This window comes from Carassius carassius, chromosome 2 (genome assembly GCF_963082965.1).
Source record: "Carassius carassius chromosome 2, fCarCar2.1, whole genome shotgun sequence".
NCBI lineage: Eukaryota > Metazoa > Chordata > Actinopteri > Cypriniformes > Cyprinidae > Carassius > Carassius carassius.
The window spans coordinates 50,904,992-50,928,858 of record NC_081756.1 but is presented as its reverse complement, the minus strand read 5'-3'; the positions used below and the strand labels follow the sequence as shown (position 1 = coordinate 50,928,858).

Genomic DNA, 23,867 nt, shown 5'->3' with positions numbered 1-23,867 from the left:
TATAGACCTGCTGTTTAACTCAAATGCTTCATGATTTCATGCTCACTCAGGAATCTGTAGATGGATGCCCAGATGAGCTGGAGTTAAACAAGATGTTCAAATAGAAAATAAAGAGCAAATAGAAGCTAAGGTTAAACTCACCTTAAAATAGCATGATGAGGGTTGTGTATGTGTGTGTGTGTGTGTGTGTGAGGGGCGTGTCGGTGTCTTGTTTCTCTTTTGTCACCTGCAGCATTAAATCCTTGGCTCATTCACCTTCAGCAGCAGAAACACACACGCTCTCTCTCTCTCTCTCTCTCTCACACACACACACACACACACACACACACACACACACGGAGAGTGATGGAGTCCAGCAGCGGGCGCTTCTCTCTCCTCGCGCCGCACGCAGCGCTCTTCCTGCGGCCGGAGGACAGGAGTTTCCCGCGCAGCCCGAAGTGCGCGCGCTGCAGGAATCACGGGGTGGTGTCGGCTCTAAAGGGTCACAAACGCTTCTGCCGTTGGCGCGACTGCGCGTGCGTCAAGTGCGCGTTGATCGCGGAGAGGCAGCGCGTCATGGCGGCGCAGGTGGCGCTTCGGAGGCAGCAGGCGCAGGAGGAGCTGCAGATGATGTACCCCGGAGCAGGAGCGAGCGACGGCGGCAGGAGCGTCTCCAGAGCACCGCTGAGCTCCGCGTTTGACGCCTTCGCTCCGGACGCGTTCAGAGACGGTAGGAACTGTTTTTGTTTAAATGTAAACCGAATTAATCCTTCTCAGTATATTCTCTTAACGTTTAACGTTGAATGTATTTAAGTGTTTTTATTGTTCATATGGCATTGTTTGTTTATAGAGAGTTTATACGATGCATACTATTGAGAGAGATTTGTAGTAGTGAGGTTTATACAGTAATGTGTTCCAGAGAGCACGAATTAATCCAGCTCCAGTGTGAATGCAATGATCAGCTTCTGTTCTGTTGCCTGCCATGAACTAAACACTGACAGTATTGATGCTTTATTTTTGCAGAGAAAAGCCTGAACAAGTCCAGTGTGTTCAGCGGACTGATGAGTCAGGCTTGGTTCAGACCGCACACACCTGCGCTGACCCCTGCGTCAGACAAGAGCGACAGCGTGTCTCCTGGATCGGATCATCAGTCCGTGAGCTCCTCCAATCTAGAGTCCGGCACTGAGTCGGAGAAACCCAAAGAAGAGCTTCCCAACACGAGCGGACGAGACCCCGGCGCTGTCCTGATGAAGATCTTCCCTCACCTCAAACGAGACGCTCTGGAGGCGGCGCTGAAGGCCTGTTCGGGGGACGTGGTGAGGGCCATTGACCTGCTGCTGGTTTCTGCCGAGGGCCAGATCTCAAACAGAGACGTTGTCCCACTGTCGGAGAAGCTCCCCGTCTCACGGTCGTCTGCCATCTGCGTCTCAGACGCTCCAGGAAGACACTTGAGCTCCAAGTCTGCGTTCTCTCCCCTCCACGCTTCCTCCAGCAGCTGCTTCAGTGACGGCGTGCTGGGGTTTAACCCTCGCTTTGCCATCGCTCCGCTGCGGCTCGCCTATTCAACACCCAGCTTCATTCCTCCGTATCTGGCGACTGGATTTGTCCCGGCGATGTCCCTGCGTCCCCCAGCAGACTTTCCCTTCCCCGGAGCGCTGTCTCACCCCAGAGACTCGTTCAGCCCCGCAGTGTTTTACTCCAGCCTCGGCCACGACAAATGATCCGAGCCTCAGTCTCTTCTTCATTAAACTACAGCGTACAACCGTAGCAGCTCATGGAAGTCAATCCAGATTTATATACATATACTTTTATACAGATTTGTTTGTAAAATGTTGTATATTTTTATGAATATTTGAAAAAGTTTGTTAATAAATCTTAGTATGGAAAAGAAAGCTGCATCAACCCCATTTTAAGTCAAATCTATGCAAGGTTTCATCTGTGAGCAACAGTTTCAAAGTGGACTGGTGAAATAAAACCACTATAAATCAATAAATCTGTCTGATCTGTAAACATATAGTTATCTTCGATTATAGCTGTTACCTTAACTCTGTTCTTCTGAAACATTAGTTACCAGTGCCATCAAAACTGAAATACTGGGTTTAATAGTATTGTCATGCTTTCCTAAAGGAGCGAAACAAAAAAAAACACTAATGCAGTGCTTCAGGAATACTCTGCTTTCTACTCAATTCAGAGTAAAAACTATGCTGCTGTCTCACAGGAACATTTCCTCAAATCACGTAATATTGCCAAAACAAATAGGTTGCTAAAAAAAGCAACATTGTACTAGCTAAAAAAAAAAAAAAAAAGTTTTCAGACAAGTGAACATCATGATAAAAGATTTTATTAACTTGACTGCCCACAAAAATGAAAACGTTTCAGACTAATAAAACAACGCAAATGCTGCAGGAAGATACAAGTTTACATGAAACACATGATCAGACTGAATCTTGTATACTCACACATTATACAGGAGCATAAAAATTCATGTTTTAGAGAAAATATAATAAAATAAATACCAAATTAGCTCAAACTGCAGTCAGAGTCATAATATAAGCAAAAATAGATACTGTACAATATTAAACCTCACCGATGGGGCTGTAAACACACCACAGAATTACAAAATGAGTAAGAAATGAAGAATGACCGTCTTCACATCAGTGTAGTTTAAATACAATCAGAAAGAGTCTAGACATGTTTGCTTTACTTTATCTGAACACCTTTCATCAATCAGGCAACAGAGATCTGATCCTTTATCATATTACTCGAACGATGCATTGATTTTAAAATGTGATCCGTTCTAGTTGAGGCTTAGCAATTAAACGTACCTTTATTGTTTTATTTATTATCCTTTAGTCTCCACTGAGAACAGCTGCACTATAGCAATGCTTCTGATCCACAGCACTGAGTGAAATCATGCCATAATTACTAAAGGCCAAAACAGAGAGACATCATGGATGTCATCATGTGTTCACACTAATCTGTTTCATGTCACTGTCTTCTTCTGAAAATATGGACAGAGCGCCACCTAGTGACCAAGACACAACATCTCTGGTTAGGATCATGTCTGAGCTCCTGAAGATAACACAACAAATACATATGCATTGCCTTTTTCTTTAATATAAATTAATTTAATTCAGTTTACTCAAGCTAAATAACATGAGGATGTGCTGTAAAACTGGGCTGTTGGTGATGGATCGATTGGTCGTTTGAGTTGTGAGTGAATTAATATGATGTTGTGCCTCTGAACATCTGCTGAAAACCAACAGTGTGAGGAAGATGAAGAAAACAGAGACGACTATTATGATCGGGTAATAATGTGTTTAGTGTTTTTAAGGTAACTGTGTTTCTGATGTGTGTAAATGTTTGCTATGTTGTGGGTTGGTTTTGAGACACGTGAGGCAGACTGCCTCCAGACAGACTGATGAATGAAGCCCCTCCAGAAGAAAAAATAAAGTCTTCTGTTTAATGATCATCTATAAATCGCCTTTTCTCCGGAAGTGAGGGGCGGGGTCAGCAGAACTCATTATTATTTAAAGTGACATGCACCAAAACGGCTCGCTGTGATAAGAGCTGTTTTTAACAAGGTAAAAGGGGCTGTTTTACACGACCATTGAGAAATTTGAACCAAAGGATGTTATAGACATTTCATGAAAAGATTATTGAGAACTTGTGGAAAATGGGCATCCAATGTCCCCTTTAGGTTTCTTTACACGCTGTTCACTCATTGGAAATAAAAAGTGTATAATACCTGAATATTTATTCATAAAGCCTCTTGAACATTTTCATTTTGTCCTTGGACACAAGTAGCTAACTGTAGCTAGCAAGCTAATGTCACTTGTCAGTTAGCAAGCGAAGTTGTAAAGGGGCACAACTTTTCCTTCTTATAGTTAAGTAAATACCAAAACGGCTTCTTTCGTTGTTTTATTTCCCTCCAGTTGGAGAAAACCATGGAGTTAGATTAATTAAAGGGTTGATTCACCCAAAAATGGAGATTCTGTTTATTAATTACTCACCCTCATGTCTTTTCACACCCGTAAAACCTTCATTCATCTTCCAAACACTAATAAAGATCTTTCTGATGAACTCCGAGAGCAGTGTTGGGAAGGTTACTTTGGAACTTTAATAGGATACAGATTAAAAATTACCCTATTTAAAATGTAACAAGTAGTGTAACTTTTCGAGTACTTTATAAAATTAAAGTAACTGATTACATGTGATTACTTTTTAATTACTTTTAAGTTTCTAATATTTTCAACTCAACTATTTCCAAACACTTATAAGAGTCAGGGTTAATGTTATAGTAGTACTCAACTCTCTTTACTGTTAGAATTACACAATCTTTCATCATTTGATTTAAGATCATATTAATTTAATTTCTAAGCACAGCCATCACAAAACCAGAGTTCATAACAAAAAAACAAACAAAACAAAACAAAACAAAACAAAAAATACACTGGTGTCTCATAGCCATCAATGCAATTAGGGAAATCAATTAATTACATCTCTGTATGTGTGTGCTGTTTGTCCTCCAAAAATCTAACTGGATAAAGTGTCCCCACCACACATCAGCCATCTTGGGTTAGGTCACGGGACAGTGCTGTTTGTTGTAACGGAGCAGTGAGACCTGTTCCATGTGGTCATCAGTCATTCGGCTTTGAGATGAGGTCAAGAGATTGCCTCCATGACTAAAAAGACGCTCCACTGGAGCACTAAGAGGCAATGTGGTGTTGTACTTGATAAAAAGTATCTTAACTATGGGAAATGCCTTAATAGTCAGGTTGTAATCTGAATCTCCTAAGTACTTTCTGACTTCATCATGAGTTGTGCTGTCAGATGATGATTTGGCATTACTGGTCAGAGGAGAACTGGTCCCCAACTGAGCCAGGTTTCTCCCAAGGTTTTTTTCTCCATTCTGTCACCGATGGAGTATCGGTTCCTTGCCACTGTCACTTTCAATTTAATTCAATTCAAGTTTATTTGTATAGCGCTTTTTACAATACAAATCGATACAAAGCAACTTTACAGAAAATTATGTTTCTACCATATTTAGTAGTAGCTAGTAGTTTGTGCACGTTTGACAGGATTTTAGAAAAATAAAAATAATAATAATAATAATACAAGACGTAGTCAGCTAGATGATGAACTATCAATATTATTAATTAATAGTTATTATATGATGCAGTCACACATGTAGCAATAATTGTTAGTTCTGTTGTTGATTCAAGGTTAGCATCATCTGGGGTCCTCTGAGGGTCAGCATCATCTCTTCTCAGGTGTTCTGGATCCAGACTGGAGCTTGTGTAAATCCTAGTTACCACGGGATGTAAATCCCAGCAGAAACAGAGAAACAAAATAGAGACATCATTAGCATAGCTGCTGATCCAACAAAGTAAAATTAGTTTAACCCAAGCTAAAGAATAAAAATGCAGATGCAACTACACTCACAATTTAAGAGATACATTATTCGAATGCTTGGCGAAAGAGATGCGTTTTTAATCTAGATTTAAACAGAGAGAGTGTGTCTGAACCCCGAACATTATCAGGAAGGCTATTCCAGAGTTTGGGAGCCAAATGTGAACAAGCTCTACCTCCTTTAGTGGACTTTGCTATCCTAGGAACTACCAAAAGTCCAGCGTTTTGTGACCTTAGGGTGCGTGATGGGTTGTAGCGTGGTAGAAGGCTAGTTACGTACACAGGAGCTAAACCATTTAGGGCCTTATAGGTAAGTAATGATAATTTGTAACTGATACGGAACTTAATAGGTAGCCAGTGCAGAGACTGTAAAATTGATAATAATAAATAAAAAAATAAATAAATAAAAAATAATAATAATAATCAGGCAGATGCTACCTCCAGTTTCCTGCTCTAACTAGTGAAGAGGGAACCCGTCATGTGACGCGCGCTGGTTTCATTCCGGTCCTGTAAGCAGATGTAAAGAACCTCCCTGCAGTACACCTCTCTTGCTCGTTTTCGACGCTGGGCTGAAACAAGAAACAGCTTCATCATGTCTGGAAGAGGCAAAGGCGGTAAAGGACTCGGGAAAGGAGGCGCTAAGCGTCACCGTAAAGTTCTGCGCGATAATATCCAGGGAATCACCAAACCCGCCATTCGTCGTCTAGCTCGCCGCGGCGGAGTCAAGCGCATATCCGGTCTGATCTACGAGGAGACCCGCGGTGTGCTGAAGGTGTTCCTGGAGAACGTGATCCGCGACGCCGTCACCTACACCGAGCACGCCAAGAGAAAGACCGTCACCGCCATGGACGTTGTGTACGCGCTCAAACGACAGGGACGCACCTTGTACGGCTTCGGAGGATAAAAGACCACAACCACAAACCCAACGGCTCTTTTAAGAGCCACACACACTCTCACTTAAAGAGACGAAGTTTAAGTATATTGAAGTTTAATGTTGGTTTGTATAATTCACCGAGAATTTTAGACATATTTTATGTCGAACTGTTATGTAGTTTGTTTATTTCTGTTTGCTTTATCATCGTCTTTGTTCTGTGGAAACTACTGTCACCAAAACAAATTTCTGGTGTATAAACATACAGAGAATATATATATATTTTTGCAATTTTATTTGATTTTTTTCTAAATTGGAGTTGGTGTTACATATTGCTGTAGGAGCTCTGGTAATGAAAATCTTTCATTGGGCATTTTCATTTGCTTGTTTAGTCTTTCTTTTGATTCAAAGCTATTATTAAAGTAAAGAGAAAACCGCTTAAGTTTGAGAAGTGAAACAGAACAGAGAATAAAACGGTCTAATTCTCTTAATGAGTTAATAAGGAATTGCACAAATTACACAATTTTATATACTGTGTGATATTTGAGACTGATTCATTGTAACAAAAAGAGCGGGAACTAAACAAAGGAAACGGAGTCGGTGGGGGGTGTCGGGCAAACATGGTGCGGTGGGCGGAGTTATAATCTAGCCGCATGCGATTGGCCCTCGTTCCAGCCGTTATTCTTCGAGTTGTCCAATTAAACACGAGTTCGTGGGTTTGACCAATGAAAACACGCCATCAGAAGCTTCCCTGTCTCTCTGATAATTAGCATAGACCAGTCAATAAATGCCTCTGTCCCGCTCTTTCTCATCATTGTCTCGTGAGCTTTTGATCTCCAGCAGCATCATGCCTGAACCAGCAAAGCCCGCGCCGAAGAAAGGCTCCAAGAAGGCCGTCACGAAGAGCGCCGCGAAAGGAGGAAAGAAGCGCAGAAAGTCCAGGAAGGAGAGCTACGCCATCTACGTGTACAAAGTGCTGAAGCAGGTTCATCCTGACACCGGGATCTCTTCGAAGGCGATGGGCATCATGAACTCTTTCGTCAACGACATCTTCGAGCGCATCGCCGGTGAAGCGTCTCGTCTCGCTCACTACAACAAGCGCTCCACCATCACTTCCCGAGAGATCCAGACCGCCGTGCGTCTGCTGCTGCCCGGGGAGCTGGCCAAACACGCCGTGTCTGAGGGCACCAAGGCCGTCACCAAGTACACCAGCTCCAAGTAGAGCTCCGCTGCAGCTCAACACACAAAGGCTCTTTTAAGAGCCACACATCTTCTCACTGAAAGAGCTTCTGACCGTGGTGTGGAGTCAAGGCTCACCGCGTGAATGGTTTAATTTAAAATTTTGTAGAGGTTTAGCGTTTTATCGCAATACAACAATATGAGTGGTTACAGCACACAACCAATACTGTTTATTTAACTACGTATTTTAAGTGTCATTATGCTAAACCGCTAACTACTTCGTTTAACACTAGGTTTTACCCTTTTGGTTAACTTCTAATCAAGGATCAACAGAATCCTGATTAAAAATTAATAAAATCTGAAAAATACACTTTCTCCACAAAGTGTGTATATGTGTGTGTGTGCATATATATATATATATACATATATATATATATAGGCGCTGGTCATTATAATTAGAATATCAAAAAGTGAAACTTGTATATTATATTCATTCATTACACACAAACTGATATATTTCAAATGTTTATTTCTTTTAATTTTGATATTATAACTGACAACTAAGGAAAATGCCATATTCAGTATCTCAGAAATGGTTAGGATATTGTGAAAAGGTTCAGTATTGAAGACACTTGGTGCCGCACTCTAATCAGCTAATTAACTCCAAACAGCTGCAAAGTCGTGGCCAAGTGGTTAGAGAGTTTGACTCCTAACCTTAGGGTTGTGGGTTCGAGTCTTGGGCCGGCAATACCATGACTTAAGTGCTCTTGAGCAACGCACCGAGCCCCCAACTGTTCCCCGGGCGCCGCAGCACAAATGATACCCAGTTTACCCACTGCCCCGGGTGTGCACTTTGCACCAATTCTGAGTATGGGTAACCATAATTGGCTGTATGTCACATAACTTTAAATGGTCTCTAGTTCTGTAGGCTATTCAATCATGAGAAAGACTGCTGACTTGACAGTTGGTTCAAAAGATGACCACTGACACGTTGCACAAGCAGAGCAAGACACAAAAGGTCATTGCAAAAGAGGCTGTCTGTTTACAGAACTCTGTGTCCAAGCACATTAACAGAGAGGAGAAGTGCTTCAAGAACCACTACGCACAGACAAAGGAAGTTTTAGAGCACTTCATGCTTCCTGCTGCTGATTTAATTTCCCAACAGGACTTGGCTCCTGCACACAGTGCCAAAGCTACCAGTACCAGGTTTAAGGACCATGGTATCCCTGTTTTTAATTGACCAGCAAACTCACCTGACCTTAACCTCATAGAAAATATGTGGGATATTGTGAAGAGGAAGATGAGATATGCCAGACCCAAGAATGCAGAAGAGCTGAAGGCCACTATCAGAGTAACCTGGGCTCTCATAACACCTGAGCAGTGCCACAGACTGATCGACTCCATGCCACGCCGCATTGCTGCAGTCATTCAGGGGAAAGGAGTCACAACTAAGTATTGAGTGCTATACATGCTCATACTTTTCATTTTCATACTTTTCATGCTCATACTTTTCAGTTGGCCAAAATTTCTAAAAATCCTTTCTTTGTAATATTCTAATTTTCTGAGATACTGAATTTGGGATTTTCCTTAGTTGTCAGTTATAATCATCATAAATTAAAAGAAAGTAACATTTGAAATATATCAGTCTGTGTGTAATGAATGAATATATTACACAAGTTTCACTTTTTGAATGGAATTAGTGAAATAAACTTGATGATATTCTAATGTTATGATCAGCACCTGTATATAGCTGCCCATATTCTACATACAGATGTCATAATGGCAGCTCTATGAATGAGAATGGTATGGTTTCTCTTGGTTAACCCATAGGTCTAAACTGAAGCAGATGTCTGAAATGAACTGTAAAGACTCATCTGTCGAATTAAATGCATTTGTTCAGATTACATTTCTCCAAAAAAAGAAGGCTGTTTTTGGATCACATAAATAGGATGTTTAAATTAACATAAACCCCATACATTACACAATTGGGCAAGAGACGTCACTAGCATTGGAAGACGGGGTTTAGCCCCCATCTTTGGACTTACACACAAGCATGTGTGTATTATATATACACAGTGAGAGTACACACACATTTATTATGTAAATACAAACTTTTATTTTTGATGCGATTAATCACGATTATAATCTCCTTATGCCTAGTTAGAATATAGCTAGCATATATAATAAATATAATGAAATAATTTAGTTTAGGCTATGTATAGTGCCTAGATGTTAAGTTGGAGTAGGAATCGATAAAAACACAGACACACACAAGCAGTAGCTTAGCATTTCTTTTCTTTCTTCTTCTCCGCTCTTACATTAGTTGAACATGTAAACACATCAGTGCCACCTAGTGGACATGCTACTATAGCAATTCAATAGATAGAGAGGACACAACATCTTCCCCTTTTCAGAAAGAATACAACTGTAGGTAGATCACAACAGAAATAACAAAATAAAGAATAAAAGTATTTTGAAACAACAAAATAAATTTTACTTTTCGTGTTTTTTTTTCATTCAAATATTAACTCTACCATCTCAAGTTCTGCATTTCCTTACATATCTAAAACATAGTCCTTGGTCCAGACGGGTTTTTGTCTAACTCTAACAGACCTATTTAACAGACTTGTTGTTGTTCCATGTTGTACCTCAGTAGGAGTAACACTTCCACTTGATTTCGGCATTTCAGCAAGACGTGAGGCATTCCACACCTTACCATCATCAAGCAGGTAAGAATCTTCACCTTTCTTCTGTACAACAGCTTTTGGATGTGTGAACTTCTGATCACCCTTCTTTACCATCCAAGGTTTCTTAACTCGCACTAGATCACCAGGTCGGAATCTTGAGGGCTTTGCATTTCTCCTGGCATCAGTGTACCGTTTAACCTTGTCTTGTTTCACTTTCACGTGTTCTCGTATCAAGTTTCTGTCAGCTTCTTTTACTGGAAAGTCCATGATTTGTAACTTGGTTCTCATACATCGACCATGGAGTAACTCAGATGGTGTAACTCCTGTAGTAGCATGAGGAGTACTTCGATAGTCCATCAAGAATGTTTGAGTGAACGTCTTCCAAGGTTCTCCTTGAATTGAAGCAGTTTGTAGACAGTCTTTCAGAACTCTGTTGAACCTCTCAACTTCTCCATTCGCACGTGGATAATCGACAGCAGATCTGAAATGACTTATGTTTCTCTTTCTCAGAAACTCAGAAAACTCAGCAGAGATAAACTGAGGTCCATTGTCTGAGACCAACTCCTTTGGATTTCCTTCTCTAGAAAAAACAGTAATCAAGAACTGTTTAACTGTAGATGTGTCAACCCTGGACGCGAAAGCGACTTCCGGCCATTTGCTGAAGTAGTCCACGAGAGTTATTGCGTATCTGCAGTCTGATGGTGCAGTTTCGAATGGCCCGACAATATCTATGGAGACCTTTTCCCATGCAGCAGAAGGCAATTCAACAGGGTTGAGAGGAGCATTATGTATCACCGCAGATTTGTCATTTTGGTTGCACGTCTGACAGTTACGTATCAAAGCTTCCGTCTGATTGTCCATCTTTGGCCACCAGTACAGTTGCCTAAGTCTTTGCTTCGTCCGGACCATCCCTTGATGTGATTCATGTGCCAGTTCTATGAGTTTCTTCTGTAGTGACTCAGGTACCAAGAGACGGTATGTTCCTCTGACAATACATCCATCCACGTCAGCGAGCTCATGTCGGACAGGAAAGTATCCCTGTAAGTCCGGATCAACATCCTTCATGTATTTTGGCCAACGTGTCTGTTGATATGTACGCAATTTAGCGAACACTGGGCAGTTACTGCATGCAGACTGGAAATCTTCCTTGGTGATTGCGCTGGAAGCAAAGGAAATCATAGCAACAGATTCAATGGTTTCCGCAAAGTCATGTCCATTGTTAACAAGAGGCAATCTTGATAAGCAATCAGCAACACTGTTCAATGGACCAGGTCTGTATTCAACATTGTAGTCAAACTCCATTAAGCGTGCAGACCATCTAGCCACATGTAAACCAGCTCGACTATTTCCTTTACTCGTGAGAAGAGTAGTCAGAGCTTGATGGTCAGTGCGTAGTAAGAATTTTCTTCCCCACAGCCATGTACGCCATTTCTCTGCAGCCCAGACACATGACAGTGCTTCCTTCTCGACGATGGAGTATTTTCGTTCAGCATCAGACAAGGAACGTGAAGCAAAAGCAATGGTTCTTTCTGTTCCTGTGTCATCCCGTTGAGTCAATACAGCACCCACACCATAGTCTGAGGCGTCACAGGAGAGGATTGTACTGTGATTGGGATTGAATAAGGAAAGAGCAGGGCTATCCACTATTGCCTGTTTGACTCTATCAAAACTTTCTTGTGCTGCAGTATTCCAGTGGAATTCACAGTCTTTACGGAATAAGGCTCTCATTGGCTCAACCAGAGTAGCATAGGCAGGCACGAACTTACTGTACCAGGCACTAAGACCCAGAAACGACCGTAGTGTAGCTGCATCAGTAGGAGGGGGCACATTCACAATTGCAGTAACATGAGCATCATCCGCATGCAGACCATCAGCTGAGAGTCTGTATCCAAGAAAACTAAGTGTCGTCAAGTTGAACTTACACTTTTCTGTATTCAGTTTCAACCCAGCTTCACTGATCCTGTGCAGAACAGCTTTGAGATTTGCATTGTGAATGGCTTCGGACGCACCATGGACAATCACATCGTCCAAGTAACACTGTACACCATCAAGGCCTTTTAAGATCATGGTCATCATTCGCTGAAAAGCAGATGGTGCCGAACACAGTCCATATGGTACTCTACAAAACTGATATAAACCTTCATGGGTAATGAAAGCGGTAAGTCCTCTACTCTCCTCGTGTAATTGTACTTGGTGGTATGCATTTTTGAGGTCAAGAGAAGAGAACATCACTGATCCATGCAACTCAGACAGTATGTCTTCGATCAGTGGTAGGGGGTGACTGTCTTGTACCACCGCCTTGTTAGGTTCTCGTAAATCAACACACATACGGATTGTGTTGTTCTTTCGTTTTGTTACCACAATAGGAGAAACCCACTCAGATGAATCAATATTCTCAATTATGCTATTCTCCTCTAGCATCTTGAGTTCGTCTGACACTGCTGCTCGCACTGATAAAGGTAAGTGACGAAGTTTTTGTTGTATAGGCTTAACTCCAGGGCGGATCTTCACTTTGTGTGTGAAATTTTTAGCGCATCCAAATCCAGCGCCAGTTGGTACAGAAACAGGATTATCAGCAGAAACAAGTGAAATGCTGGATGGTTGAAGAATTGCACAGTAAGTAGCAGGTTCAATCAAGCGACCACCCTTAATCTCAATGTCCAGTGCTTTACATAAGTCACGTCCAATGAGAGGGGTTCCTGATTTGACAATGTTAAGCTCACCAGCAACAGTCTTTCCGTAATATGTCACATTCAGTCTCAGGGAGCCACACACAGGTATGTTTTCCTTTGAGTAATTCAACAGCTGCACTTTCGGTGGTGACAGAACACATGAGCTGAAATATTCTTTGAATATGTGTTGCGGTAGGATTGATGCAACAGACCCTGTCTCCACCATCATCCTAATGGTACAAGTCTGTATAGGAGATGTGGGCGTGGCTATGGTAAAAGTACCCACTGGAGCTCCATCATCTGTATGGCGTCTGCCACTGCCGATTCAATTTGTCTTGCAATCGCTATCGTCTTTTTAAGGGTTAAATCTGGCTCTAGTAACAGTCTTTCACGAATTCGAGGCATGGACGTTTTTTCCACAATCTGATCACGGATCATTTCATGTTCAATATTTCCAAAAGCGCATGTTTTCACTAGTTCGCGCAGAGCTGCAACGTAATGATCAGTGGACTCACCCACGGCTTGAGCACGTTGTCTAAAGCGATATCTCTCTGAAACCACATTCAGCTTAGGAGAAAAGAACTGTTTCAGTGCTTGTAACGATCCCTCGTATGTATCAGCAGTAAGAGGCAATGTATTGTAGATTCGTTGCCCTTCTGTTCCTAAGCAGTGTATGAGCAGTGCTCTCTTTCTCTCGGCAGAAAACTCTTCTCCGCCGATCGCAAGCAGGTAGTTCTGAAATAACTTTTCCCACGCATCAAAGGACAGTTTCGGTTCACCTGGGCATTCCAGGAACGCAACTGGGGGTTGTAGAGAGAGCAGGGCCATCATCCCATCCTCGTCGCCACATGTTAAGTTGGAGTAGGAATCGATAAAAACACAGACACACACGAGCAGTACCTTAGCATTTCTTTTCTTTCTTCTTCTCCGCTCTTACATTAGTTGAACATGTAAAAACATCAGTGCCACCTAGTGGACATGCTACTATAGCAATTCAATAGATAGAGAGGACACAACACTAGACCTGCCAGCAAATGCTTATTGTTAGAAGAAAACTAAACAATCCTTAGACATAGACCATTACTCCAAACTAAAACCGCAGTTGTTAAGCCCCTCCTGTATATATATATTATAACATTTTATATATTTTGTATCTTTGGGAAGCATTCATCCCAGCTGACATGAGTAAGACCACAGTATTGTAAGTATTGCTGATCAAAATACATTAAATATTGTTATTATAACAAAAACACAATCAGTGATGTTATCTTCATGATGTACCAAATCCACGGATGATGTGATGATGACAGATAAGCTCCAGACACAGACTCCGGGAGGAGTGGACAGTCTGTGCTTCAAGCAGGACAAAACAGAGACTGAAGGAAACACTACACACGTCCCTCAGTGATGACCATCGACCTAAACTGACTTTCAGACTGTTTGCTGGACACACAGATGAAGATTTCAGTCTTTATCAACCTTTTCACTTAAACATGGCATCGAATTTACACGAGACTTTTCCCCCGTGACTGCTGCTCGCCTTTGATTCGCTCTGACGGAGACAAAACAAACATTTCCTCGTCGAGTCTTTTAGTGTCCAAAGAAAGCTGCAAACCTCTGCTCGGTGTTCACTATAATTTTACTGCCTTAAACAACTTCACCCATCCAGCTTTGACAAAAATGTAAGAGAAGAAAACACAAGCACGAGGCGCTTCTGGAGGCGCACAGTCGCAGAGCGATCAGATTGAGTCTATAAGGTTCTCATGTCCTGTTTAAGAGCGCGAGCGGCGCGCGAAAGTCTATCATTACTGAACAAAGCTTTTAACGACTATAGATCCGATACTAGAGATGGCAGAAACCGCCCCAGCTGCAGCCGCCCCGCCGGCCAAAGCGCCCAAGAAGAAGTCCGCCGCTAAAGCCAAGAAAGCAGGTCCAGCTGTCGGTGATCTGATCGTTAAAGCCGTGTCCGCATCCAAGGAGAGGAGCGGCGTGTCTCTCGCTGCTCTGAAGAAAGCTCTCGCTGCCGGCGGCTACGACGTGGAGAAGAAAAACTCCCGCATCAAGCTCGCCATCAAGAGCCTGGTGACTAAAGGCATCCTGCTGCAGGTCAAAGGAACCGGCGCCTCGGGATCCTTCAAGATCAGCAAGAAGGAGACCGAGACCAAGAAGAAGCCGGCGAAGAAAGCGGCTCCTAAAGCCAAGAAGCCCGCGGCCAAGAAACCCGCTGCTGCCAAGAAGCCCAAGAGCGCAGCGGCAAAGAAGCCCGCCGCTAAGAAATCACCCAAGAAGGCCAAGAAACCCACTGCCGCCGCTAAGAAGGCCACCAAGAGCCCCAAGAAGGCGACGAAGCCCGCGGCGCCCAAGAAAGCAGCCAAGAGCCCCAAAAAGACCAAGACCGCCAAACCCAAGACAGCGAAGCCTAAAGCTGCCAAGCCTAAAAAGGCAGCTCCCAAGAAGAAGTAAAAACCTGTTGTTTTATTCCCCAACGGCTCTTTTCAGAGCCACCCACAAACTAAAGAAAGAGCAGTTTACTTTGTGGAATTAATGTTAGGTTAAGAAACTTTAACTAATTTGTGCCCCCATTTTACTTGAAAAACAACACAATAAATAAACAGCGATGAACACTGAAGTATTTCATAGATATTACACACAGCACAGAGATAAAAGAGCTTCTGAATCATTCTGTAGAACACAGTCATCACTAATCTCCCACTAAATCAACACCGAACTACTACAAATACCATCTACTGGATGTTCTTCATCCAGTGATTCACTAAATCATTTTTAATTTTGATATTGGTCTCTCTTCCACAAAACCTCAAGAGAATCTGGAATCTGATCATGTTATTAATCCTGTTTTTATCATCCACAAGTGATATCAGCTCCCCAGCAGAGCACCGCACAGAACAGAAGACACTTTACTGACAGCAAATAATAATAAATAATAATCCTGACTGCGGCTTCTTTTAAAGACAACCTCACGGTACTTTCTCCAGTGTAATTTACCGTCCAAAGAGATGCCAATACATTTATAAGACTGCACTATTTTACTATTTACTGTTTGGTATTACTGCTTCCTTGTGTCTTCATAAATCAATGATCAACTCATTAATTCTTCTCCACAAAATAAGTAAATAAATAAACCACCACACCATGAAACACGAAGCTCAACATCTCTTCTATTGTCCAAACCATTATTTTGTTTGATTAGACCCACAAGTTCAGTGTCAGAAAAAAAAAAAAAATGAATAAATCAGTTTTTAGATACTGACACAAAAAGAGTATCTAACATGAACTAATCATACGAGCAGCACATGAAAGTGTGAACGAGTGCTAGTCGGCTGAAATCAGTGTCACACTCATCAGATTGTAAGAGCAGACTGACGGAGCGAAGAAAGAAGTGTCTCCAGTCATTGTGTTCTGGTTGATGCCGGAAATGAGTCGACTGCTTTGTACTAAACAGTGTCTTTGTCTGCAGTCATTACTTGTTCAGGTAAATCAATATATGTTGGCGTGAATGTTGTCTGTTGACGTCATCTTGATGTCATCCTGCAGGATTTGTGTGGTTTAATAACTGTAACCCTGACAGTCATCTTCTAAATACTGAAGCATTATAATAAATCCTTTAAAACTTATGATATTCTTATCATTGTTTTTCAGTATACCAAAGAAACGTGTAAAAATAATCTACAAATACTGAAACAGCAAGCTTTGCAAAACACAAAATTTACAAAACTTTTGTTCATGACTTTACATATAGGCTGTGTATTTAGAAAAACCACAGAGTAACAGACTTATATAAAAAAATGACAGCTTTAATGGTTTATTGATCTAATTTAATTAGGGTTAATTAAATTATAGATTATAGATCAGTGACTTTTCTTGACAATTATTTTGAAATACTTTAGCACACTTTTAGCATTTCTTGAATGTTTTCTGTCGTGTTGTTTCTGAAAGCTGTGGAGGCGTGGCTTTGGAGATCAGTGTTGGAGGGAAGTTCAGTGATTGGTTTGAAATCTTACAGACTCTAAACCAATGAGCGACTCGCACGCTCTTTTAAATAAAGTTGAGCGACATTCATAGCATATACTCATTGTTTCTGCATTACAAACGTAGAAATATCTACCTATTAACAATGAGCGGAAGAGGCAAAACCGGCGGCAAAGCGAGAGCGAAGGCCAAGACTCGCTCCTCCAGAGCAGGGCTGCAGTTCCCCGTCGGTCGTGTTCACAGACTTCTCCGCAAAGGGAACTACGCCGAGCGCGTCGGTGCCGGAGCTCCCGTCTATCTGGCGGCTGTGCTCGAGTATCTGACCGCTGAGATCCTGGAGTTGGCTGGAAACGCCGCGAGAGACAACAAGAAGACCCGCATCATTCCCCGTCACCTGCAGCTGGCGGTGCGCAATGATGAGGAGCTCAACAAACTCCTGGGTCGAGTGACCATCGCTCAGGGCGGCGTGCTGCCCAACATCCAGGCCGTGCTGCTGCCCAAGAAGACCGAGAAACCCGCCAAAGCCAAGTAAACCGAGTCCGATCCGTTTCTGAAACACAAAGGCCCTTTTAAGAGCCACCCATTTTATCTCTTATAGAGCACTTTTCTGATTGTACTATTTGTTAAATGTACGCAATCTAATATACACATCAACTGAATTTGATAGTTTTGCTTTAAGTACAACTTTTAACACGCATAATAGCCACTCTGCGGCGATTTAGACCACTAAGCAAAAACCATATGTTATGGTATGTTGTGAGAGAGAAATTCAAGTAATCCATTCTATCCATATTTACACCATATGTTAACTCATGTATTGCTGTGATGTTATGTGAGTGTTCACATGTGCTGGGTCTGAGTACAAGGAGATGTCATTATCACCTGCTCGTAGAGGATAATTATGTGAGTAATGAGACACACATGAGGTATCTATGATGTTAGAGACATGGGAAAACAATGGGCTGAAGATTATAAAAGAGATGTGTGCTCACTTGTTTTTGTCACTCACAGCGGAACTCGCTGCTGTATTGTCTGACCTTATTGAAAGGATAATAAAAAAATATATAGATATTGTATGTGACCGTGTTTATTTAAGAAGAAAAAATATATAACGATATATTTTGCTTTTTCTTTATTTATTCACTCTTTCCAGTTTGTACTTATTTGAACAAAGCCTAAAACTTGGTATTTCAAGCACTTCCTGTGTCTATTTGCCTCTTTAAAAAGAATCGCTTTGTATAAAAGCGTCTATAAAATGGCTAAAAATAGTGTAGAGTGTTTGATCCGTGAAGTAATAAGCAGAACCAGTGTTGCCAGATTGGAAATGTCCAAGTATCGTACCAGAAGTTCAAAATTATCGTACACGAGTCAAAAATGTTATTTATCTATTCTAAACCAACAACATTTTGACACGACCTGCAAATTACCACAATAGATAAGGCGTATTGTTGGACGGAAGCAGTGAGACAAAATACTATCCCATTATTTTCAGTGACTGTCTGCGTCGCAGCGCATATTAAATCATATTAAAATTATTTTTAACACTTGCTTTGTCACGTCCAGTGAAGAAGGAATTTAGCTGTTTCTGCGTGGTGCAGTTAACTCCACATCTGAGCCGCTGTTATCGGAATCCTGCGTGTTGCCAGATGTTGAAGAAGTTCTTGCTGTCTTGGACCGCAACTAGGCTTTAAAGCAGGGCACTCTCCTGCATTCTTAACACACCCTCGGGTGCACACGAAAGCATTTAGTGTCTGTAATGAGCCAATTTCGTGTATGAGTAAAGAAGCCCTATAACTGCAACTACCATCATTTAAATTTTCATAAAATTCTGAAATTATCGTACATTACGGGATTTTTTTCATTATTGATCGTACATCGTACAGGGGTAAAAATTATCGTACAAATACGATAATTATCGTACGTCTGGCAACACTGAGCAGAACAAAGCATTTTGAGCGGAAAACAAAATCAGTTCTCCGTTTGAAAACAGGAAATGCGCAGTCATTGGCTAGCAGTCCTGTGCAGGCGTCACACATCAGCCAATCACAAGCTTCTGCACCCTGACGCCATCCTAAAATGCTTTAAAAGCAGCTGTGTTGGAAACACTGTTACACTCGTATTCTGAAGTGATTAGACTGCAGCGATGGCAAGAACCAAGCAGACCGCTCGTAAATCCACCGGTGGTAAAGCCCCGAGGAAGCAGCTCGCTACTAAAGCCGCCCGGAAGAGCGCCCCAGCCACCGGCGGCGTCAAGAAGCCCCACCGTTACAGGCCCGGGACCGTGGCTCTCCGAGAGATCCGTCGCTATCAGAAGTCCACCGAGCTGCTGATCCGCAAACTGCCTTTCCAGCGTCTGGTGCGAGAGATCGCTCAGGATTTCAAGACGGACCTGCGCTTCCAGAGCTCCGCTGTCATGGCCCTGCAGGAGTCCAGCGAGGCTTATCTGGTCGGTCTGTTCGAGGACACCAACCTGTGCGCCATCCACGCCAAGAGAGTCACCATCATGCCCAAAGACATCCAGCTGGCCCGCCGCATCCGCGGAGAGCGCGCTTAAACCCGCCGCTGCATCAGCCGCGTCACACCCTAAAGGCTCTTTTAAGAGCCACCTACATCACTCTCAAATGAGACCGTTTCCACTGGAACTGATTCTGAATCAATATAACATTACGGTTGTTTAAACTGTTTTTGCGCATTATTAATCTCTAATTATACACGTGCAAAAACATTGGCATACTGTGGTGGTGGTAATTATGATTCTTTCAAGAGATTCATTCACTTTTCAGTTCGTTCGCCAAAATGATTCGTTCAGATTCGTTCAGTGACCATGTCTTGGTAAAATGACGACGACCTATAACGTACGTGTGCAATGACACCCTTATGTAGTTAAATACTTAACAGTAAAAATGCCATATACTTTCTTAACTTGTGTGTAATACAGCCGTTTAATTATAAGGTTAATATTAAGGTATTATAAATTGTCAAGTTCACTGTGCGTCAAAAGTGTCTGTTGCAATGTTTAAGGTGAAAATACAAGTAATTTGGTTATAGTATGTGTTTACTTAAATTGAGAACCACTGATTTATTGTCTGATAGGACATCTGTAGTTCCTGCCGCTCAATGATGAGTAAGTCCGATTAAAAGCGTCTCCCAATTATGTCTCTAAATATTATGCAGATAAAGTCTTCTAAATCTTTGGCAAAGGAATCTTTTAAAACTTTAAGTTCTTCTTCTGATATGGAGTGTGGATCACAATAGCCTTTTCTCACTGTCACTACTACCCTTAAATAAATAAATACATAAGACAATAAATAACTTCATAAATATCTAATAACATTATTAATATTCATACATTATCATTATTATTAACTACAACTTTCTAAGACAACTAAACTCATATCCTTCTACTAAGCCCTGTTTTATTCAAAAACACAAATATCGCTCTATACCCTACATGCCCTGAATTCATTTGTAATATTTCCTTCATTTAAAAATTTATTTTTTTCTTTTCTAAACCAGTCTTTCAGTCTCATCCTTTCCTCCTTATAACTATGACAATTAATAAATACATGTTCTACTGTTTCATTAATATTACAGACCTCACACATCCCAGTCTCATGTTTCCCTATTATTTTAAGCGTACTATTTAATCCAGAATGCCCAAATCTCATTCTCGAAATAATGTCCTCTTCTTTTTTATTCCTATTATTTTCTCTCATACCTCCTACCCTCTTTTGGATACCGTAGTACATTTTCGCTTTTGTTTCTATATTCCACTCCTCTTGCCATTTCTTTCTGATTTCTGCTTTAATTATGCTTTTAACTTCCGCCTTACTATACCTTATTACCATATCTATCTCTGTTTTTTTTGTAGCATTTGTGGCATTTTTATCAGCCAATTCATTTCCTTCTACTCCTATATGGGCTGGAATCCAGATGAATGTTATTACTACTCCTACTCTATTAATTCTATAAACGGCTTGGGCTATTTCCAACAAAATATCCTGTCTTGCTTCTGAATGCATGTTCTTAACACTGGTTAATGCACTGCTTGAATCTGACCCTATTAACACTTCCCTTGACCTACTATTTTCAACCCACTCAAGGGCTAAGAGAATGGCCAGCATTTCTCCTGTATACACTGACAATTTATAATTTACTCTCTTATTAAACATAACATTCTTTTCTGGTATAATGAACGCAGCTCCTACTCTATCATCTTCTGTTTTTGATGCATCTGTATATATCTTAGTAAACATAGAATACTTCTCCTCTAGGTATCTACTAACCTGACTCCTATCAATATTATTCTCTTTTTTCCACTCTAAAAAATGCAAATCTACCCCAAACAGATTAAGTTGTTAGATCAGGGTTTGGATTAAACCTCATTATTTCCTGCTTTAATTAGTGAAGAGGGAACTGTCATGTGACGCGCGCTGGTTTCAGTCAGGTCCTGTAAGCAAATGTAAAACGCCTCTCTGCAGCACTCGTCTTTTATTTGGTGTCGGTGCTCGATTGCAATAAGAGTTATTTCATCATGTCTGGAAGAGGCAAAGGCGGTAAAGGACTCGGGAAAGGAGGCGCTAAGCGTCACCGTAAAGTGCTGCGCGATAACATCCAGGGAATCACCAAACCCGCCATTCGTCGTCTAGCTCGCCGCGGCGGAGTCAAGCGCATCTCCGGTCTGATCTACGAGGAGACCCGCGGTGTGCTGAAGGTGTTCCTGGAGAACGTGATCCGCGACGCCGTCACCTACACCGAGCACGCCAAGAGAAAGACCGTCACCGCCATGGACGTTGTGTACGCGCTCAAACGACAGGGACGCACCTTGTACGGCTTCGGAGGATAAAAGACCACAACCACAAACCCAACGGCTCTTTTCAGAGCCACACACACTCTCACTTAAAGAGACGAAATTTAAGTATATTGAAATGTAATGCTAGTTTGTATAATTCGCCGAGAACGTTAAACGTATTTTATGTCGAACTGTTGTGTAGTTTGTCTATTTCTATTTGTGCTTTATCATCTTTGTTCTGTGGAAACTACTGTCACCAAAACAAATTTCTGGTGTATAAACATACCGAGCAAATACATATATTTTTGCAATTTTCTTTGATTTTTCTAAATTGGAGCTGGTGTTACATATTGCTGTAGGAGCTCTGGTAATGAAAACCTTTCATTTGGCATTTTCATTTGCTTGTTTAGTCTATCTTTTGATTCAAATTTATTACCGCTTAAGTTTGAGAATAAGTGAAATTGGCAGAACAGAGAATAAAACGGTCTAATTATCTTAATGAGTTAATAAGGAATTGCACAAATTACACGAGTTCGTGGGTTTGACCAATGAAAACACGCCATCAGAAGCTTCCCTGTCTCTCTGATAATTAGCATAGACCAGTCAATAAATCCCTCTGTCCCGCTCTTTCTCATCATTGTCTCGTGAGCTTTTGATCTCCAGCAGCATCATGCCTGAACCAGCAAAGCCCGCGCCGAAGAAAGGCTCCAAGAAGGCCGTCACGAAGAGCGCCGCGAAAGGAGGAAAGAAGCGCAGAAAGTCCAGGAAGGAGAGCTACGCCATCTACGTGTATAAAGTGCTGAAGCAGGTTCATCCTGACACCGGGATCTCTTCGAAGGCGATGGGCATCATGAACTCTTTCGTCAACGACATCTTCGAGCGCATCGCCGGTGAGTCGTCTCGTCTCGCTCACTACAACAAACGCTCCACCATCACTTCCCGAGAGATCCAGACCGCCGTGCGTCTGCTGCTGCCCGGGGAGCTGGCCAAACACGCCGTGTCTGAGGGCACCAAGGCCGTCACCAAGTACACCAGCTCCAAGTAGAGCTCCGCTGCAGCTCAACACACAAAGGCTCTTTTAAGAGCCACACATCTTCTCACTGAAAGAGCTTTTGTGTGTTTGCTGTAATATTCCATACAGTTTAGAAAGTTAACCTTATGTTTGTAATATTTAGCAGTGAAAAAATGAGATATTAAATAAATAATACCTCAACCAGAATTTTGGGCAAATAATTAACATAAGTTTATCAGAAATATATTATCCAAACTGTACTTCCTCAGTCAACTGAAAAGAATGTTCTTCAAGAATTTAGTGAAGAAGAGGCAAAGAAAATAAGGAAGCGTTATTTTAATTATCCAGTTTTCCTGACATTGGAAATTTCAATGTCATGTTACTACATTTTCTTTTTACTTCATTAATCGCTTTAAATCAAATGAAGACTAAACAAAGAAAATGAAAAGCAATTTAAGAGAAAAAAACAAAAACAAAATCTCTTTATGCACGCCCCCTACAATAATATATAACATTACATATATATATATATATATATATATATATATACACAAACACGCGAAAAACAAGGAGTCAGAAAAAACAATTTAATTTTGCTCGGTAGATTTACACACAAGATAAATTTATTTTGGTGACGGAAGCTTCCACAGAACAACAGTGAAAACATAATAGAAACAATTACAAATAAAACAAAGGCTGAATAAGTTACACATGAAAATATATTCCTATTGTCGGTATTACACAACCTTGCATTAAACTTCACAAAAACGAATTTGTCCACAAACCCTCAACATTTTCACTAATAGCATTACACTTCACATTGTAACACTGGAAGTTAATCTCTTTAAGTGAGAGTGTGTGTGGCTCTGAAAAGAGCCGTTGGGTTTGTGGTTGTGGTCTTTTATCCTCCGAAGCCGTACAAGGTGCGTCCCTGTCGTTTGAGCGCGTACACAACGTCCATGGCGGTGACGGTCTTTCTCTTGGCGTGCTCGGTGTAGGTGACGGCGTCGCGGATCACGTTCTCCAGGAACACCTTCAGCACACCGCGGGTCTCCTCGTAGATCAGACCGGAGATGCGCTTGACTCCGCCGCGGCGAGCTAGACGACGAATGGCGGGTTTGGTGATTCCCTGGATGTTATCGCGCAGAACTTTACGGTGACGCTTAGCGCCTCCTTTCCCGAGTCCTTTACCGCCTTTGCCTCTTCCAGACATGATGAAGCTGTTTCTTGTTTCAGTCCAGCGTCGAAAACGATTAACAAACGAGTACTACAG

The 23,867-nt window shown here is 41.6% G+C and overlaps 6 protein-coding genes across 6 annotated transcripts; 5 read left to right on the top strand and 1 right to left on the bottom strand.

Annotated features, from left to right (window-relative positions):
* The first annotated feature begins 292 nt into the window (after positions 1–292).
* Positions 293–1,744, top strand: LOC132098425 (doublesex- and mab-3-related transcription factor A1-like). The gene is made up of 2 exons (XM_059504544.1): positions 293–709; positions 1,003–1,744. The coding sequence occupies exons 1-2, from the start codon at positions 346–348 to the stop codon at positions 1,698–1,700; spliced, it is 1,062 nt and encodes a 353-aa protein (XP_059360527.1). The 5' UTR covers positions 293–345; the 3' UTR covers positions 1,701–1,744.
* Positions 1,745–6,847: 5,103 nt separating this feature from the next.
* LOC132111434 (histone H2B-like) lies at positions 6,848–7,561 on the top strand. Its single transcript, XM_059518731.1, has one exon. The coding sequence runs from the start codon at positions 7,050–7,052 to the stop codon at positions 7,482–7,484; it is 435 nt and encodes a 144-aa protein (XP_059374714.1). The 5' UTR covers positions 6,848–7,049; the 3' UTR covers positions 7,485–7,561.
* Positions 7,562–14,625: 7,064 nt separating this feature from the next.
* On the top strand, positions 14,626–15,549 carry LOC132111429 (histone H1-like). Its single transcript, XM_059518719.1, has one exon. The coding sequence runs from the start codon at positions 14,649–14,651 to the stop codon at positions 15,261–15,263; it is 615 nt and encodes a 204-aa protein (XP_059374702.1). The 5' UTR covers positions 14,626–14,648; the 3' UTR covers positions 15,264–15,549.
* A 1,335-nt stretch (positions 15,550–16,884) lies between these two features.
* LOC132111443 (histone H2A-like) lies at positions 16,885–17,400 on the top strand. Its single transcript, XM_059518741.1, has one exon. It carries the CDS (start codon positions 16,936–16,938, stop codon positions 17,320–17,322), a length of 387 nt encoding a protein of 128 aa, XP_059374724.1. The 5' UTR covers positions 16,885–16,935; the 3' UTR covers positions 17,323–17,400.
* A 4,785-nt stretch (positions 17,401–22,185) lies between these two features.
* Positions 22,186–22,710, top strand: LOC132098419 (histone H2B-like). Its single transcript, XM_059504539.1, has one exon. It carries the CDS (start codon positions 22,253–22,255, stop codon positions 22,625–22,627), a length of 375 nt encoding a protein of 124 aa, XP_059360522.1. The 5' UTR covers positions 22,186–22,252; the 3' UTR covers positions 22,628–22,710.
* Positions 22,711–23,454: 744 nt separating this feature from the next.
* Positions 23,455–23,867, bottom strand: LOC132112104 (histone H4). Its single transcript, XM_059519689.1, has one exon. The coding sequence runs from the start codon at positions 23,805–23,807 to the stop codon at positions 23,496–23,498; it is 312 nt and encodes a 103-aa protein (XP_059375672.1). The 5' UTR covers positions 23,808–23,867; the 3' UTR covers positions 23,455–23,495.